The sequence below is a fragment of the Kogia breviceps genome, chromosome 8 (genome assembly GCF_026419965.1).
Source record: "Kogia breviceps isolate mKogBre1 chromosome 8, mKogBre1 haplotype 1, whole genome shotgun sequence".
Classification (NCBI taxonomy): domain Eukaryota; kingdom Metazoa; phylum Chordata; class Mammalia; order Artiodactyla; family Physeteridae; genus Kogia; species Kogia breviceps.
Genome location: NC_081317.1, coordinates 116,474,077 through 116,491,204, shown reverse-complemented (window position 1 = coordinate 116,491,204; position 17,128 = coordinate 116,474,077). Strand labels below are relative to the sequence as shown.

At 40.4% G+C, this 17,128-nt stretch overlaps 1 protein-coding gene across 10 annotated transcripts in view; it reads right to left on the bottom strand.

The window, feature by feature from the left end:
• Positions 1-17,128, bottom strand: part of NEK1 (NIMA related kinase 1) — a 218,232-nt gene that overhangs the window by 105,006 nt on the left and 96,098 nt on the right. For all 10 annotated transcript variants that reach the window (XM_067040071.1, XM_067040068.1, XM_067040065.1 and 7 more), the window contains one exon: positions 10,775-10,877. In XM_067040071.1, coding sequence (XP_066896172.1) covers positions 10,775-10,877 — 103 coding nt within the window. The remainder of the gene's footprint in view (positions 1-10,774; positions 10,878-17,128) is intronic.

The window sequence follows — 17,128 nt, the reverse complement described above, 5'->3', positions numbered from 1 at the left end:
CACTGTTGTGGCCTCTCCTGTTGCGGAGCACAGGCTCCGGACGCGCAGGCTCAGCAGCCATGGCTCACGGGCCTAGCCGCTCTGCGGCATGTGGAATCTTCCCAGACCGGGGCACAAACCCATGTCCCATGCATCGGCAGGCAGACTCTCAACCCCTGCGCCACCAGGGAAGCCCAGTGAAGTAACTTTTTAAATGAAAATAGAAATGAACTGTCAACACAAAATACTACAACCATCGAAAATAATGTTTAGAAATAAAGATGAAATAAAACAAAGAGGATTTATAGCCAACAGACCTAACCTAAAAGAACTGCCAAAGGAATTTCTTCAGACAGAGAGAAATTATGTAAGAAGAAACTTGGATCATTAGGAATGAGTGACTAGCAAGAAAAATGGTAAATATCTGTGTAAATACTAGAAAGTATTCCTGTCCTATTGCCTTCTTAAACATGTTTGAAGTTGCAAGCAAAATTTATAACACAGCCTAATGAGGATTTAAATGTATGTAAATGTAATATATAAGACAACTATGGCATAAAGGGGAGAGGGTAAGGGTACCTACACGATGGAAAAATTTCTACATTCCAAATTGAAGCAGTAAAATAGTGTTTACAGCTGACCTGGGAACAACAAGGGGTTTGGGGCACCGATCCTTCACATGCAGTTGAAAATGAGATAACAAATACGTGTTGTTAAAAGCCACTAACTTGTGCTAATTTGTTACACAGCAAAACAAAAACAAAAATGAATCCCTCCACTAATACGAGGAACAAAAAGAGATTACATTTTGGTAAGAAAGGTCAATTCACTCTAATACCCCAACAATTCTAAATGTGTACACTCTTTATAGAGAGGGAGAGAGGCAGGGAGGGAGGGAAGGAAGGAAAAACTGACCAAACTAAAAGGAGAAACAGATAAATCTATAATTATATTTGAAGGCTTCAACTCTCTTACCTCAGTATCAGACAATGTTGGCATAATGTCAGCATGGATCAAGTACTAAAAAGCACCATCAACTCACTGGATCTAATTGAAACATATAGCACTCCACCCAACCACAGCAGGGTACACACTCTTTTCAAGTGCATGTGGAACATTCACGAAGACAGATCATATCCTAGATCAAAGTACAAGCCCTAACAAATGTAAAATGACTGAATGAAGTCCTACAAAGTATGTTCTCTGATCATAAAATAAAACCAGAAAACAATAACAGAAAAAAGTAGGAAAATGTCCAAACACTTGGAAATTAACCCATTTCTAAGTAATCCATTGGCCAAAGAGGATGTTTCAAGGGAAATTACAATAAATTTTGAACTGAATGAAAATGAAAATAGAACACAGAAAAATTTGTGGGGTGCAACTAAAAAGCAGTGCTTAGAGGGAAATTTATAGCATGCAATACCAATATTAGAAAAGAAAAAAGGTCTCACCCTCAGCTATCTAAGCTTCAACCTTAAAAGACCAGAAAAGAGCAAAATAAACAGAAATCAAGCAGAAGGAAGATAACATTGTGAATTGTTTATTTTTAAATGGTTAAGACAGACAATGTTATGTTTTGTGTATTTTACCACACTAAAAACATTTTCTTTCATGGATCATAGATATAAAGGTTGAAAGTAAAACTATAAAAATTTTTTGAAAAACAGGAGCAAATCTTCATGACTGCTGGATAGGCAGAGAGTTTTTAGACATGATAGAGCAAAAGCATGATCCGTAAATAAGAAACCTGAAAACGTACACTTTATCGAAGTTAACACCTTGCGCTCTGTGAAAAATATTGTTAAGAGAATGATAAGCCAAACTGCCACCTAGGAGAAAATATTGGCAAGTCACTTACCCAATAAAAGATTTGTCCAGAATATAAAGAAATCTCAAAGCAAAACAGTAACAACACAACACAATTAACATGGACAAATTACTCAGACACACGGTTCTCTAAAGAGGACATAAGGATCACAAATAAGCACATGAAAAGGGATTCAACATCATTAACATTCAGAGAAACGCGAATCAAGCCACAATGAGAGACCCCTATACATAGATTAGATGGCCAAAATAAAAGACAGTGACAATACTGGATGCTGATGAGGATGTGGGACAGCGGGCGCTCTTGATCACTGCTGCTAAGAAGGCAAACAGGTGCGAGTGCTCTGGCAAATGGCTGACTTCTGAAAACCCAAGTTAAGTCTACACTTACCACATGATTCAGAAAAGCTACTCTTGGGCATTTACCCTAGAAAAAGAAAAACTTACTCTTCTCCAAACACCTGTAAATGAATGATCAAAGCAGCACTGATTATAAGTACCAAACACTATAAACAACCCAAATGTCCCTCGGTGGGTGAATGAATAAACGAACTGTAGCACATCCATACAATGGAATATACCACTCAACAACAAAAAAGAAAAAGTCACTGATATACGCAACGACTTGGATGAACAGCATTAAGGTGAATGAAAGAAGCCAACCGCTAAAGGTTACATACTATTATATATACCACACACAAATACCCTATAAGACATTCTTGAAAAGACAAAACCATAGTAATGGAGAATAGACAGTGGCTGCCAGGGTATTAGGGGTGAGGGGACAGCAGGACTAGGTTGAGAGAGAGCACGAGAGAGTTTTGGGGTGATGGAATGGTTCTGTATCCTGCCGGTGGTGGTGGGTACGTGAATTTATACTTAAAGTTAAAATCCATGGAACTGGAGAAGAAAAATAAAGTTCATGTTATCGTATGATGATTTACACAATGACGGCGAGGAAATGATGTCCAGAGGCAGCGAGACAGGATGGAAGTGAGGAGGGCAGTCTGCGTAACTGACAGAGACTTTGAGGTCACCAGTCCCTTGTAGAATAGTAATGGGTAACACCCCAGGGTATTACCTTACAGTGAAAAATAACCAAGGACAGAACCCCAGGAAGTATCAGCCTTAGAAACTAAAGAAGAGAATCCTGTGGAAGAAGATATTAAGAAATAATAATCAGAGGGCTTCCCTGGTGGCGCAGTGGTTGAGAATCCGCCTGCCGATGCAGGGGACATGGGTTCGTGCCCCGGTCCGGGAAGATCCCACATACCATGGAGCGGCTGGGCCCGTGAGCCGTGGCCGCTGAGCCTGCGCGTCCGGAGCCTGTGCTCCGCAAAGGGAGAGGCCACAACAGTGAGAGGCCCGCGTACCGAAAAAAAAAAAAAAAAAAAAAAAAAAAAAGAAATAATAATCAGAAAAGTAAAGGATAAACAGAGAGAATTTGGTGTCACAGAAGGCAAGGAAGACATTTTGAAGAAGTAACTCATGAGATCAAATGTCACAGAAAGGTCAAGTAAGAGAAAGATTTAAAATACTCTATGGCAAGACGGACATCGGTGACTTCTGTTTCAACAGGATTATGAATAGCGGGTAAGCAATGACAGAGAACAGAGCTTCATTCATTTGAGGTGCCTGGCTGTGAAGAGGAGGAAGGAGCCGGGGATGTGAGAAACATGAATATATTTGTGGGCTATGCCAGGAAAGAAGGGAAGTTCAGAAAAGAGAGGAAACAAGTGACAGAGTAAGGAGGACCCTTGAGGAAACAGACAGCATGGCCCCAAAAATAAGGCCATGAAAGCGTGGGCTCTCCAGTCAGAGTGCAGGGATTTAAACAGGATGTAATCTATCATTTGGTGGCTGTAAAGCTCAACCTGTCACTTTAGCTTCTCCACCTCTGCCTCGGCGCGACGTAAGACGGGAAGAGGACAGAACCTGCCTGAGAGCACTGCTATGAGAAGTGCGTTAACACAGGTATAGAACTTAGAACTAAGCCTGACACATCAGCACCCAGTCAATGACTAATGTTAACAATTACCATCATCAAATAGGGTGGAAGAGGAAGATTACTTTTGAACAGAGGAAATCCTTCTCTGAGACTGGAGAAAACAAGGATAGATTGGGTACAATTACGCATAAGTTTATAAGTATGGAGGCAGAAAATGTGACGAAATGTGGGATTCTTAAGCCCAATTTTCTCTGTGATGTAATGACTATCTTCACAGAAAGGGAAGAAGGATAAAACCATGGAGGAAAGTCCCTGCTGTGGGCAACAGGAGAGGCTGCTGACCACGGAGATTCAGAGGACAGCCGAGAAGGACTGACAGCTCTGCGGAAACCAGACGCCATAAACCCATCTGACACTAGTCACCACAGCTTTAACTTTCTCCAGCAGTGTTCAGAAGTCTGAGAGTACAAACAGTCACCAACTGAGTTACACATAATAAAGAGGGATATGCCCACTCAGAAGGAAGGGCTCTGTGGGAGCGTGGGGAGCACATAATTGAGTGCATTTAAGGATCAGCTACTCCCGTGAGCTTTAAAAGCATCTCTTTTAGAAACTGCACAAATGCCCATCAACTGAGGACTGAACAAACCGTGGTACATTCACACGATGGAATATGACTCAGGAAGAAAAAAGAACTACTTATACACGCCAGCCTCAAAACTCTATATGCTGTATGATAATTTTACATGAAATTCTAGAAGAAACAAGACCACAGAGACAGGAAGCAGAGCGGTGGTTGCGTATGGCTGGTAGACGATTGACTGTCACGGGGCACAAGGAAACTTCTTCCTCCAGTTTTACTGAGACACGACTGACTTACAGCACTGTCAGTTTAAGGTGTACAACATAATGACTTGATACACGCACATACTGAGAAAGGCTCACTATGGTAACTTTGGTTATCACCCATCATCTCACATACCGACAGTTTTTTCTCTGGTGGCAAGAGGAGGAACCTTTTAAGAAATGATGGAATGGTGCCGTCCTGTGATTGTGGAAGTAGTTGCGTGACCACATACACTTGTCAACGCTCATCCAGATACACACCCAACACTGGTGAATTTCACTGTATTTAAACTTCATGTTAAGACAGCTGACTTCTTACAGGCTCTGTTTGGACGCCTGGGTTGCGTGCTCCACCACCAAGCACGGGCTCGAGACAGCTCCTCCCCCCCGCCTTGTCTCCATCCCCAGACGCGGCCTCTAAGTCATAGGCCGAGGGACTGTGGCAGGTAGAACCTGGAGAAGACCCCCAAGGCTTCCTGATACCCACCCCCACTCCCCAGGTGTGCAAGTCAGATGAGTTGTACCCCCAGGATTAGGTCACGATAAATGGGATGAGGGACGTTAAGCCAGTGAGCTGACCATTAAATGCAGAGCTTTCCCGGCTGGTTGTAGAAGCGGCAAGTGGGGGGTTGAGGCACAGGGAGTTCTTTGACGCTGAGATGAAGGGGCCACGGGGTCCCAGTCAAAGCTCTCCGACAGCGAGGCCCGAGTTCCACAGTGGCAGGGAGGGAGGTCCTGCCAGCACCCTGAGGGCTCGGTGAAGACGGCTGAGCCTCCAGCTGAGGACACAGCCGTTGACACCTCCACCGCAGCCTCAGGAGACCAGGAGCCGAGAACTGCTACAACGTGCTGGAGTCCTGGCCCGGAGAAACTGTGGGTCATAAATGTGTGTTGCTTTAATCCACTACATTTATGGTAATTCGTTATACAGCACGTTAAAGGAGAGGCCAATTTTAAACAGCCCCTCTACCTCATCGTTAAAAAGTTCCAATTTAGAACTGAAAATTGTGTGAACTTAAAATCTTAAAATCCCCACAGCTAACCTCAGCTTTCGCCTCTGTTCTTTACCTCACGCTTCCAGAATATATACTCTTGTCTAACACCAGACTCTAAGTTATTCCAGAGAGAAACTATATCTGAGTAAGCTTTAATTAAGTCATCTTTAATCAATTAATTAACCTATTACCCCCAAAGTGTTTAACACATTGCCTTGTTGTTATATTAGTGAATAAAGAAAGTAATATATGCTGCACCCACCCAAATACACTGAAAATTAAAAATTCTTCACTTTATAGCCACATTTTTCTAAAGTAAAGTTTCATGTATACATATAGTCATCTAGGGAATGAAGAAACTCTATACAGGTTAACAAAACGAATCTTGGAAAGTCATATAAAAATCACTGTCAAAAATGCACTGATTTCTAAAGCACATCTTTTAAAACTGATAAAACGACAAAATGAAAACACTAATATCTGACTGCAGTTGAGAAGAAGAAGAAGCCTCCCCTTCTTCCAAAATTCTAGACTCGAGAAACTGCTAAGTGAATGCATATCAGCACTCACAAACAAGTGAGACTCTTGGCAGTCCCAAGAGAAGAAGGAATCCAGAGGTAAGGAAAGTACACACGTGGGTTCAAGATGAGAAGCGTCATGAGCACAGCCTGTAGGGAAGAGGCCTCAGCAGCGGATGTGAGCAACAGGAGGCTGCTCTGCGATGAGCTGGCAGCCGGGGCACGACGGGAACAGCAGCACTGGTGCTTAAAGAAGAGGTCACCCAGCACACTATCCACCTCCGCGAGCAGCTCCCTTCAGACACGAGTGATGAGAGAGCTCGGAGCGAAAGGCCAGGTCGGTGCTCCAGGCGACCGGTGACACCCAGGAAGGTGGGGTCTCCAATGCCCAGAAAATAAGCTGCCAAGTATTTGCCTGGCCGAACAGCAACATGTCCCACCCACCCTCTACTCTGATGAAAAACTGAACAGAGGAGAGGTCAGCAACACGTGCCCATCTCGCCAGGGGGCGACCCAAACAGAGGCAATGAAGGGTAAAATAGACACCCCCAAACATGAATACACCAGCAAGAACACCAAACGTATGAGGGATGTCAGTACCATGAAACAGGGAGCGTACTTGCTGAAAAAAAAACTGAAGACGCCGAGGTGAACACGGCCAAGAGTGCACTAAGAACAAGACCTTATGATAACCAAAGTATCATTAGAGAAATGAGCACATGATCAAGGAGCTTTCAAGGAAAACTAAGAAGATTCATGGACATGAAAATACAAGTTTCTAAACTTAAGAGAAAACATCACTGGATGGGCTGAAGAGCCCAAGAGTAGACAAAACTAAAGAACATGTTACGAGCTGAAATTCGGGCCCAGGAATCCTTCCAAAACAGTAAGAAGGGACAAAGGGATAAAAAGGATGAAATAAAAATACAGAAAAAGAGACATTTGATGCAGAGGCTCCAATCTATCCATTTAACAGGAGTTCTCTTACGGAGAAAAAGGAGATGAAGCCATCTGTGAAGAATGTCCCAGAGCTGAAGGTGAGTGCTCAGACTGAAAGCGTCTGGTTAGAGTCACGACAGGTCAGTTAAAAAACACCGAGAACACTCAAGCAATATTTCAGAACATGGAAGGTAGAAAAACAGTGCCAAAAGCTTTCAGAGAGGAAAAACCCCTTGCAGAGGAACATGAAGGAAAACAATGTCACAAGACTTGAGAGTGACAATGAGACCATGATGAGGCAGCAGCTTCAAGGTGGGGTGGGGAGAGCTTGCAACCCACATTTCTTCACCCAGCAAACTACCAGCCAAGACTTCCACTTGCAGCTGCGGTGGAGTAACAGGGACCAGATCTACCCTCCCACCTCCAGCAAGTACAAGTCTGGACAAAGCAGATGAAACAACGATTTTACAACACTGGCAAACAGGCAGCAAAAGCAGATGAAACAACGATTTTCCAACACTGGCAAACAGGCAGCACAAGACAGTGATCCTTGTGAGAAGGGTAACAAGTGAGGTAAGCTCAGTAATTGCCCAGTTTCCAGGCTGCAGCACAGGGAGAGGGTGTCCTGAGTGAGGGAAACAGCAGACAGAGCTTGGGAGGTTGAAGAGCACTAACATTTGCAGGAAGGGGTACCAAGGAACAGAGAGCTGTCCAGAGAGTCCTGGAATCGGCAGAGGTTTCCCGAGTCCCCTGCTGAGTGACAGTTACCATGACATCACCAATCCCTCAGGCTCACTGACAGCTGGGAACACATCACACTTCCAACAGCCAGACTAGAAAGGCCTCCAAATCAACAGAGCATTGGAGTACCACCAATCCATCACCAGAGCGTCAAGAGTACTGCCTTGCTTTTCCGGTAAGCAGCCTGAGGTGACCTCTAAAAATGGTTCGCTATTCACTTGACCCAGAAAACCCCACAAAATCATGCAAGTCGAGAGGTTCAAATCTTCACATTCACTTTAACTCGTGAAACGGCCCAGGCCATTAAGGGTATGCATATCCGAAAAGTCACCAAGAATCTGAAGGATGTCACTTTAAAGAAGCAACGTGTGCCATTCCGTCGTTACAATGGTGGAGTTGGTAGGTGTGCCCAGGCCAAACAGTGGGGCTGCATGCAGGGTCAGTGGCCCAAAAAGAGTGCTGAATTTTTACTGCACATGCTCAAGAATGCAGTGAGTAATGCTGAACTTAAGGGCTTAGATGTAGATTCTCTGGTCATTGAGCATATCCAGGTGAACAAAGCCCCCAAGATGCGGCGCAAAACTTACAGAGCTCATGGTCGTATCAACCTATACATGAGCTCTCCCTGCCCCACTGAGATGATCCCTACTGAAAAAGATGAAAAAGAACAGATTGTTCCTAAAGCAGAAGAGGAGGTAGCCCAGAAGAAAAATATATCCCAGAAGAAATTGAAGAAACAAAAACTTATGGCCCCGGAATAAATGCTGCAAAAAGTAAATGCAAATAAAAGTTAAAAAAAAAAAAGAGTACTGCCTGAGTGGTGGTGCCAAGTGTGTTCTAGACGAAAGGCTGTTCTCCACCTGCGTAGCAAAGCTGAAAAGCAACCTTGAAAGACTCAAACTATTTTCAAGTAACATAACTGCACCGCAGAATAAATTTATTCATTTGTATTTAAATACAAAAAATCCAAGATGAAATACACAATGCCAGGCATCCAACCACAAATTACCAGGTGGGTAAAGAAGCAGGAAAAGATTACCCAAATGAAGAGAAAATCAATCAACAAACAGATTCAGGAATGACACAGATAATGGAATTAGTGACAAGATCATTAAAAAGGCGACGATAATCATATTCCATATGTTCAAAAAGGTAGAGAAAAGTCTAAGTATTATAAAGACAGACATGGAAAGTATAAAAATGACCCAAATAAATTTTAAGAGATTAAAAAATACAGTATCTCAAATGAAAAATATACAATGTCTGGATGGGATTAAGAGCAGAGCAGATTACACAAAGCAGACAAAAAGAGTAATGAACTTGAAGATAACAGTAACAGAAGCTACCCAAAATCAAACACAGGAAAAGGACCCAAAAGAAGTGAACAGAGCATCAGCGGGCTCACGTATGGGTACTGAGCATCCGGAGGAACAAGGAGAGGAGGGCAGAAAAAAGGTTTGAAGAAAGAATGGCTGCATTTTTCCAAAGTTCATAAAAACAATAAATCCACTGATCCAAGAAGCTCAATGAACCCCCAACAAAATAAAAATGAAGAAAACTACACCAAGACACATCTAAATCAATCCACTTCCAGTGATAAGGAGGAAATGTTAAAAGCCATCAGAGAGAAAAGACACATTACACGCAGAGGAAAATTTAAGAATGACAGCAGACCTCTGGTCAGAACAGGCGTGCCAGGATGTAAGTGGAGAAACACCTTTAAAGAACTGAAAGAAAAAGGACCCTCAACGTGTAAGACTACATCCAGCAAAAATATTTTTCAAAACAAGACAAAATGTTTTTTCAGACATATAAATGCTAATAAACAAATTCACCAGCAGACCACCACTACAAATTAACATTTAAGTGTGAAGACAAAATAAGGACCTTTCCAACAAATCTTTGACAGATTCTCTCCAAAAGGTTACGAGAGGACAGTCTCCATCATGAAGACAAATAAACTGAGGGAGGACAGCAGTATATAAGGAACTGTGCTGAGGAAAGAAATGTATAAATCTTGGTAAGTCTAATACCTGTTTTTAAAATCTGTAACTAAAATTCCAGATGCTACTAATATGGGAGAAACAGGGCAAGGGAAAACAAAGGAGGTTCTCCTCTGTCTATAGAGAGGATACAAACACAGATTAATTCCAGGTATTAGAAAAACAAGCCAATGGGTGTTAAACATATACAGGGTAACCATTAAAAAACTTAACTATTTTTCTGTGATATTATTTCAAAGAAAAAAAAATATCCTAAATTGGAATAATTATATTAATTAACTCATAAAGATATCACTTATGGACATACAGTAGATCTAAGTCTAAAGAAAACATACTACCATACAATTGACCTATTTCCTCCGTGAGCATGATGCTTCACGGGTGCTGAGATGACCAACCATCACCATTTGTTCTGTGGACAAAAGGTGAAAAGGCATGTGGGTACCTCTGCAAACCAAAACTATTAACTACTGAAACGATGTTCTAAAACTATTAATATTTTCTTATGTACATTACTTAATTCAGTTAACTGGAATAATTAGAGGCTTTAAAATACCTTTGTTCCTCACTTGCTTTTGAGTAAATGCACAGTTACATGTATATTTACCCAAATGTTTATTTCCCATTTTTCTTCTACAATTCTTTGCTACTTAAAAGTATTTAAAACCAAAAGCATGTTGGAAGAAAAAAGTAATGTAAGAACTTATTTATTTAATATAAATATCTGGGTTGCTATACCTACTTCAACTCTTTCAAAAGGAAGGATACAGCTATGAACTTACTCTCAATTAACCAAGGAATGACAGAATTTCACGCCTGGCATAAAAGAAATAGCTGAAGAGAGGTTAAATGCTCTGCAAATGTTCAGAGGAAATGTTTGTAAAGGATTACGACTCTTGTCGTTTATACCTACCTTGCTCCAGACCTTCACTTTGAATACTAACATGTTCAAAAATCTCAAGAACAAAATCCTACCATATGCCCCTCAGCCCGAGCCTTGTTCTGCCTCGCTTCCCGTCTTCGCTGTAGAAACTCTTCTACCTGCTTTGCTCTTTCCACAGCCAGCTGCCCCTTCTGCCTGAGGAATTTGGACAAATAGCAAAGTTAGAAATTCTGAACATTAAATATTTTTAAAAGTTTAAACTTACACTTATTCTACATATTTTCTTTAGAGATATTTGCAAAATATGAAGGCTGATATGAAGTAAAATCTTCCTCTGTAATGAAGAAATTGCTACACATATATTAGAATCTACCACTTAAGTTGGAGACATTATTGTTTTAAATAGAGGTAAAATTTCCACTGCTATGTTCATTTAATCTATTCTACTTATAGACACATAAAATGATTTTAGACTATACCTATAGAAAAACCTCTATAGTTTCCAAGTAGGTAAGCTTATTTCAGAACTCTGCATCAAATATATCAATCAGTATGGAAGTAAGATTAAAGCAGCAGAGTAGCAATTTCAAAGCTCATCAAAAACAATGAAGAGTTTGTGTGAATTTTCAAAACTTCAGTAAAAAGTGAAGTTTGAATTCCTTGAGTATCTCAACTATTAAAAAGAAAAATGGATAGATTAGGGGAAAAAACTAAAAGCACACTTATTTGTTTCCATCTTTTCCAGTTATGTTTCCATAGCGTCCTCTAACAACTATGAGAGAATGTAAACATGTTGGCCTTAGACGACAGCTAAAAAATATCAATAACATTTTGAACATCTAATATATATTGTGTGGGACTTCCCTAACCAGTGGAGCAGTGGTTAAGAACCCGCCTGCCAATGCAGGGGACACAGGTTTGATCCCTGGTCCGGGAAGATCCCCCATGCTGCGGAGCAACTAAGCCCGTGTGCCACAACTACTGAGCCTGCATTCTAGAGCCCGTGAGCCACAACTACTGAGCTCACGTGTCACAACTACTGAAGCCCGCCCACCTAGAGCCCTGTGCTCCACAAGAGAAGCCACCGCAATGAGAAGCCCACGCACCGCAATGAAGAGTAGCCCCCGCTCACCACAACTAGAGAAAGCCCATGCAGCAACAAAGACCCAACGCAGCCAAAAATAAATAAATAAATTTATAATATATATTGTATCTGTTACTGTGTACTAAGAAAGATACAAAAATAAACAAAACCCACCACCCGTAAATAGAGAACTCATTGCATAGTATCAACTGCAGTAATTTTGTGAGTAAGGAAGAAAGATGAGAAAGTTATTGACCGCACTTCTCAGATATTGGCTACGAAGGCACACAAAAGTCCTACAGCCTCTGTGATGGACCATAACTAAGTTATGTTCGGAAGAAGGTATGAAATAAGGCCTTCTCTCTTCCAGTAGATTTAAACACTTCTGATTTTCATACCCCAAACAGTCGTTTCTTTTACACGTTTTGTTAACAATTACAGTTGACCCTTGAACAACACAGGTTTGAACTGCGTGGGTCCACTGAATGTGGATAGTTTTCAACTGTAAATACTATAGCACCCCATGCTCATGGCTGGTTGGAGCCATGGATGCAGAGGAACCTCAGATATGGAGGGCTGACTATAAGTATATGCAGATTGATCCCTGTATTGTTCAAGGGTCAACTGTACTGAGACATGTAAGAATTTTAAATATGAAATTAAACAGTAGAAATTTAAAATCTGATTTACCATAAAGCTATGGAAGATAGTGGCCTAAGATTCATTTAACTTTTGTAGTGCTTAAAAGATATTCTTGTGAAACTCCATCATTGGAATTTTCTAGGATTAGATAATATCTATAGCTGGTTCAGAGCCTTTCCTGTGTATTAATTCCTGCAGCTTTACCAGATTCTTTGATGAGCTCTAGTAGTTTTTTGGTAGCATCTTTAGGATTTTCTATGGACAGCATCATGTCATCTGTAAACAGTGACAGTTTTAGTTCTTCTCTTCCAATTTGGATTCCTTTCATTTCTTTTTCTTCTCTGGTTGCTGAGGCTAGGAAAATCTCCTTCATATACTGGGTTGGCCAAAACGTTCACTTTTCTGTATGTTACAGAAAAACCTGAACAAACATTTTGACCAACTCAATATATAGGCAAGGCTGTTATTCTGGTCTGCTATAGCCCCATTTATATAAGGCTGAGCCTAAAGAAAACAAACTTTCAGAGAGTATGACGCTCAGATATGTCATCTGAAACTGTACATCTACTGATAAGGCTCTCTTTTTTTTTTTTTTTTTTTTTGCGGTACGCGGGCATCTCCCACTGCAGAGCACAGGCTCCAGACACACAGGCTCAGCGGCCATGGCTCATGGGCGCAGCTGCTCTGCGGCATGTGGGATCCTCCCGGACTGGGGCACGAACCTGTGTCCCCTGCATCAGCAAGCGGACTCTCAACCACTGCGCCACCAGGGAAGCCCGATAAGGCTCTTTTGAGGAGTCCTGGATGCTTACACCACCATATACAATTAGATAAAAATCTTTGCTTTGTATCCTGACTGCACTGACTTCCTTTTCTAACCTTTATAAAAGTAAAACTTCTATAAAGTTTTTATGTTTGATTTCCCATTCTAAGATACTGAGTATCTCCAATGTTTGTCAGTCTGGGGCTCCAACTCAGCATATGTTAATTCATATTCATTGACTGATTTGATTCACTAAATCAAATAATTCAGCTGCACAGAAATATTTTACTAAGAACCTGATCATACACATAACAGCTTTGATCTGAAGAATGTTCACAGCATTTATGTAAATATAGTACTACCGGTTCTATTTATTTATGTAATCTATAAGTTTTGCTTTACTAAAGAGTTTTTTCTTAAGCTGGTTTAAATAAGCAGGTATATATAACTGGTTGCTTTCAATCGCAAACTTAAAACCTGTAGTGATTTTTGCTTACCATTATTTCTTTTTTCTTCTCATTTATTAAACAAATACTATTTACCAATATCACATCTGTCTTTGAAAATATAAGATGTATAAAATGGAATTCCAGGAATGCAAGGTTGGTGCAACATATAAAAATCAATCAGAGTAATATACCTTATTAATAAAGGACAAAACTAGTTCAATTGATTCTATGATTCCTTATAATATTTAAAAACCTATACTATTTTCATTTTTCACATGCATTTCTGTTTACTACTTAATACATACCAAAAAGAAGAACCCATTCTCATATTCTTATTCCCCTTTCAGTAGTAAGACTGTATTGAATTGTGAGCACAAACTATATATGTGTGCAAGGCTCATAGGGATAGAGGAAATAGTCAATTAACTTCGTAAGAGTCATTCTCTTCATTAAATGTTATAAAGAATTTATATGTGGGACTTCCCAAGTGGCTCAGTGGTTGAGAATCCATCCACCTGCCAATGCAGGGGACACGGGTTCAATCCCTGGTCTGGAAGATCCCACATGCTGCGGAGCAACTCAGCCCACAACTACTGAGCCTGTGCTCTAGAGCCTGTGAGCCACAACTACTGAAGCCCACGCACCTAGAACCTGTGCTCCGCAACAAGAGAATCCACTGCAATGAGAGGCCCGCGCAATGCAACAAAGAGTAGCCCCCACTCGCCAAAACTACAGAAAGCCTGCATATAGCAACAAAGACCCAACAACTACAGAAAGCTCGCATACAGCAACAAAGACCCAACGCGGCCAAAAATAAATAAATAAATAAAAGAATTTATATGTGTATACTCTGTTTTAGACAAATTAAATAGATTATATCTTTTGAGTTCCAAACTTATGCCACTTTAAATTAGTAGAACATTAATCTAGATTAGTAGTAAAGGAATGATTAATATAAATACTATATAAGCCACAAATATACAGTAAGAAATCAGGAATCTAGAAAATGAAATACAGAGACATTAAAATGGGTAAAAAAGAAATAATGAGACAAACTCTTTTTCATCCTGACAAGAGAAAAAAAGGAAGTTATTTTCTTTCTATTTTTTATACAAATGCATGAATAAATGGAAAGATCTGGGTAAGATACCTCATATCCATGGCTCAAACCTGTTACTAAGGGAAATTAAAAATTTTGAAAGATGACTAAAAATGGATTTTTTTAAGAGGTGAAAGCAACATAGAAATGGCAGCAATCTAGGTAGCAGAAATAATCTGAGAAATGAAAAATGAGTCAATACAGTTTAAGGTAGAAGAGTTGGGGTGGTATAGGGTTAATGAAATGAAAAAAGGATGTTGTGGGTGAATTCACTAAGCTTCCTCCTCTGTTTAAATGGCATAATGTCTACCTGAGGGAACGGAACTGTTGTCAGCTTTACTCAAATGAAGCAATACAGAGGAAAAGACTTGGAAAAGTAAAAGCTCAATAAAATACAAATGTTTAGAGGCACTCAATGGTTTCATAAGATGGTCTCACGTGATTGAGGTTCTAACGTTGAAAGCTAACTGAGTATAAGCTCACCAGTTGTAACAAACATACCACTCTGGTGGGGATGCTGACAACAGGTATGGGGACAGCATGTGGGAAATCTCTGTACCGTCTCCCTCAGTTTTGTGGTGAAGCTAAACTGCTATAAAAAGTTAAAGTCTTTTTTAAAAGAAGCTAATTGACGTGTGTTATCAAGACATGGATACAAAAAGCAAAGTCGGACTAGCCTGAGTTACTGATAAAAAGGGAAGAAGAAAAATAATTAACCCCATGAAAAAGAAAGAAGCAAATATGGGCTACCTAAAATATGAGGAAAAGATAATCTGAAGGAGTCTTAGATGACTACAGATTTCAGTTTGCTGATTCAGTTTGAATCAGGGAAAGGAACTGACTACATATGACAATAACAAACAAATTATAAAAACCAGAAGTTATGACAGTGTGGAGAAAATGCTCTATAATGCCAATGGTGCTTAAAAGTTCAACAAAAGAATAGGGAAGCAGCTGAATAGTGCAGGGAGATCAGCTCAGTGCTTTGTGACCAGCTAGAGGGTGGGATAGGGAGGGTGGGAGGGAGACGCCAAGAGGGAGGGGATATGGGGATATATGTATACGTATAGCTGACTTACTTTGTTATACAGCAGCAACTAACATAAGAATGTAAAGCAACTATACTCCAATAAAGATGTTAAAATAAATAAATAAAAATTTTTTAAAAATGTGTACCAAATATTAAAAGATAGGCTATCTTAGAATAATTTCATATCACACCAGATTGCAAACAAATGAGTCCTTGTACCAAGGTGCATTGGTAATTCCTGGATATGAATGACATTAAAATGAAAGTACTGATTGAGAGGGCAGACCCATTGAATTCTCCAGGCTGGATATACAGCTTGCTTCACTGTTAATGGCACTTGTGTGTTCACACAGTTGGAGAAACAGACTTCTGTTTGTTTGTTGCTTTCAGTATGGAATACTTTATACCAATAAATTTTAAAAGGTTAAAAAAAAGACAAAATTTAAGTGTGACAGAGTAGGAAAAGTTATCGATCTACGACAGTGGAAAAGGATTACAATACATACGTAAATATGAGACCGTGGGTATTAGTAAGTACGAAGTTAGGAGCATATCACACACACAGTAGTTGAATACTAGCTATAAAAGGTAAGGGCATTTTTATTCTTATAGCAATATATAATTAAACTAGTTTGAAAGCTTTTTATTATTTCTCTTTTTTATTCACAAGGAGTTTGCAAGAGAAGCAAATCCTTGAAATGTGTTTAAACCGGCTGATTTATCAACACGTTTAAACTTGCTTCTTTCCCTAATTTAACCTACTGGAGCATATACCTTAGCAGGATCTGAAAATAAAATAAATAAATTTGACTTCTTAATATTAAACTGTAAAACGAACATACTGAAAGAGGAAAGAGCTGTGAAGCTGCCCTCATGAGACAGGATGGCTTGCTGGCCAAGGCAGAGTTGTGTGAAACCTGGCTATACTAACGTCACACATAAGAGCCCTAAGGTGAGGACAGCGGTAGAGGCGCAGTGGTGGCGATGGCGACAGTGACCGGGGCGCCCGAGGAGCTCCCTGAGGAGCCATCCGAGCAGCGACCGAGGGGGCCGTCCGGCTCACAGCTCAGGCCTCACGCGGAGGCCCACCGGGCTGTGGGAGCAGCCCGGACCACAGCTAGCTGAGGCTCGGGAGAGCGTGGGGATCTGCCTGGCTACGTCCCCTAACCGGTGGTCACTCCTCACTGAGTTTTCAACAGTTGTCAACAACATAAAGAAACGACTAATATAATTCTCACAAATCCAAATTTATTTAATCCCAAAGGATAATCTGTATTCTAAGATTGTGTCACCTCACTTTTTTCACATTAAAATGTTCATTCTTTTTTTTTTTTCATTTATTTATTTTTGGCTGTGTTGGGTCTTCGTTTCTGTGCGCG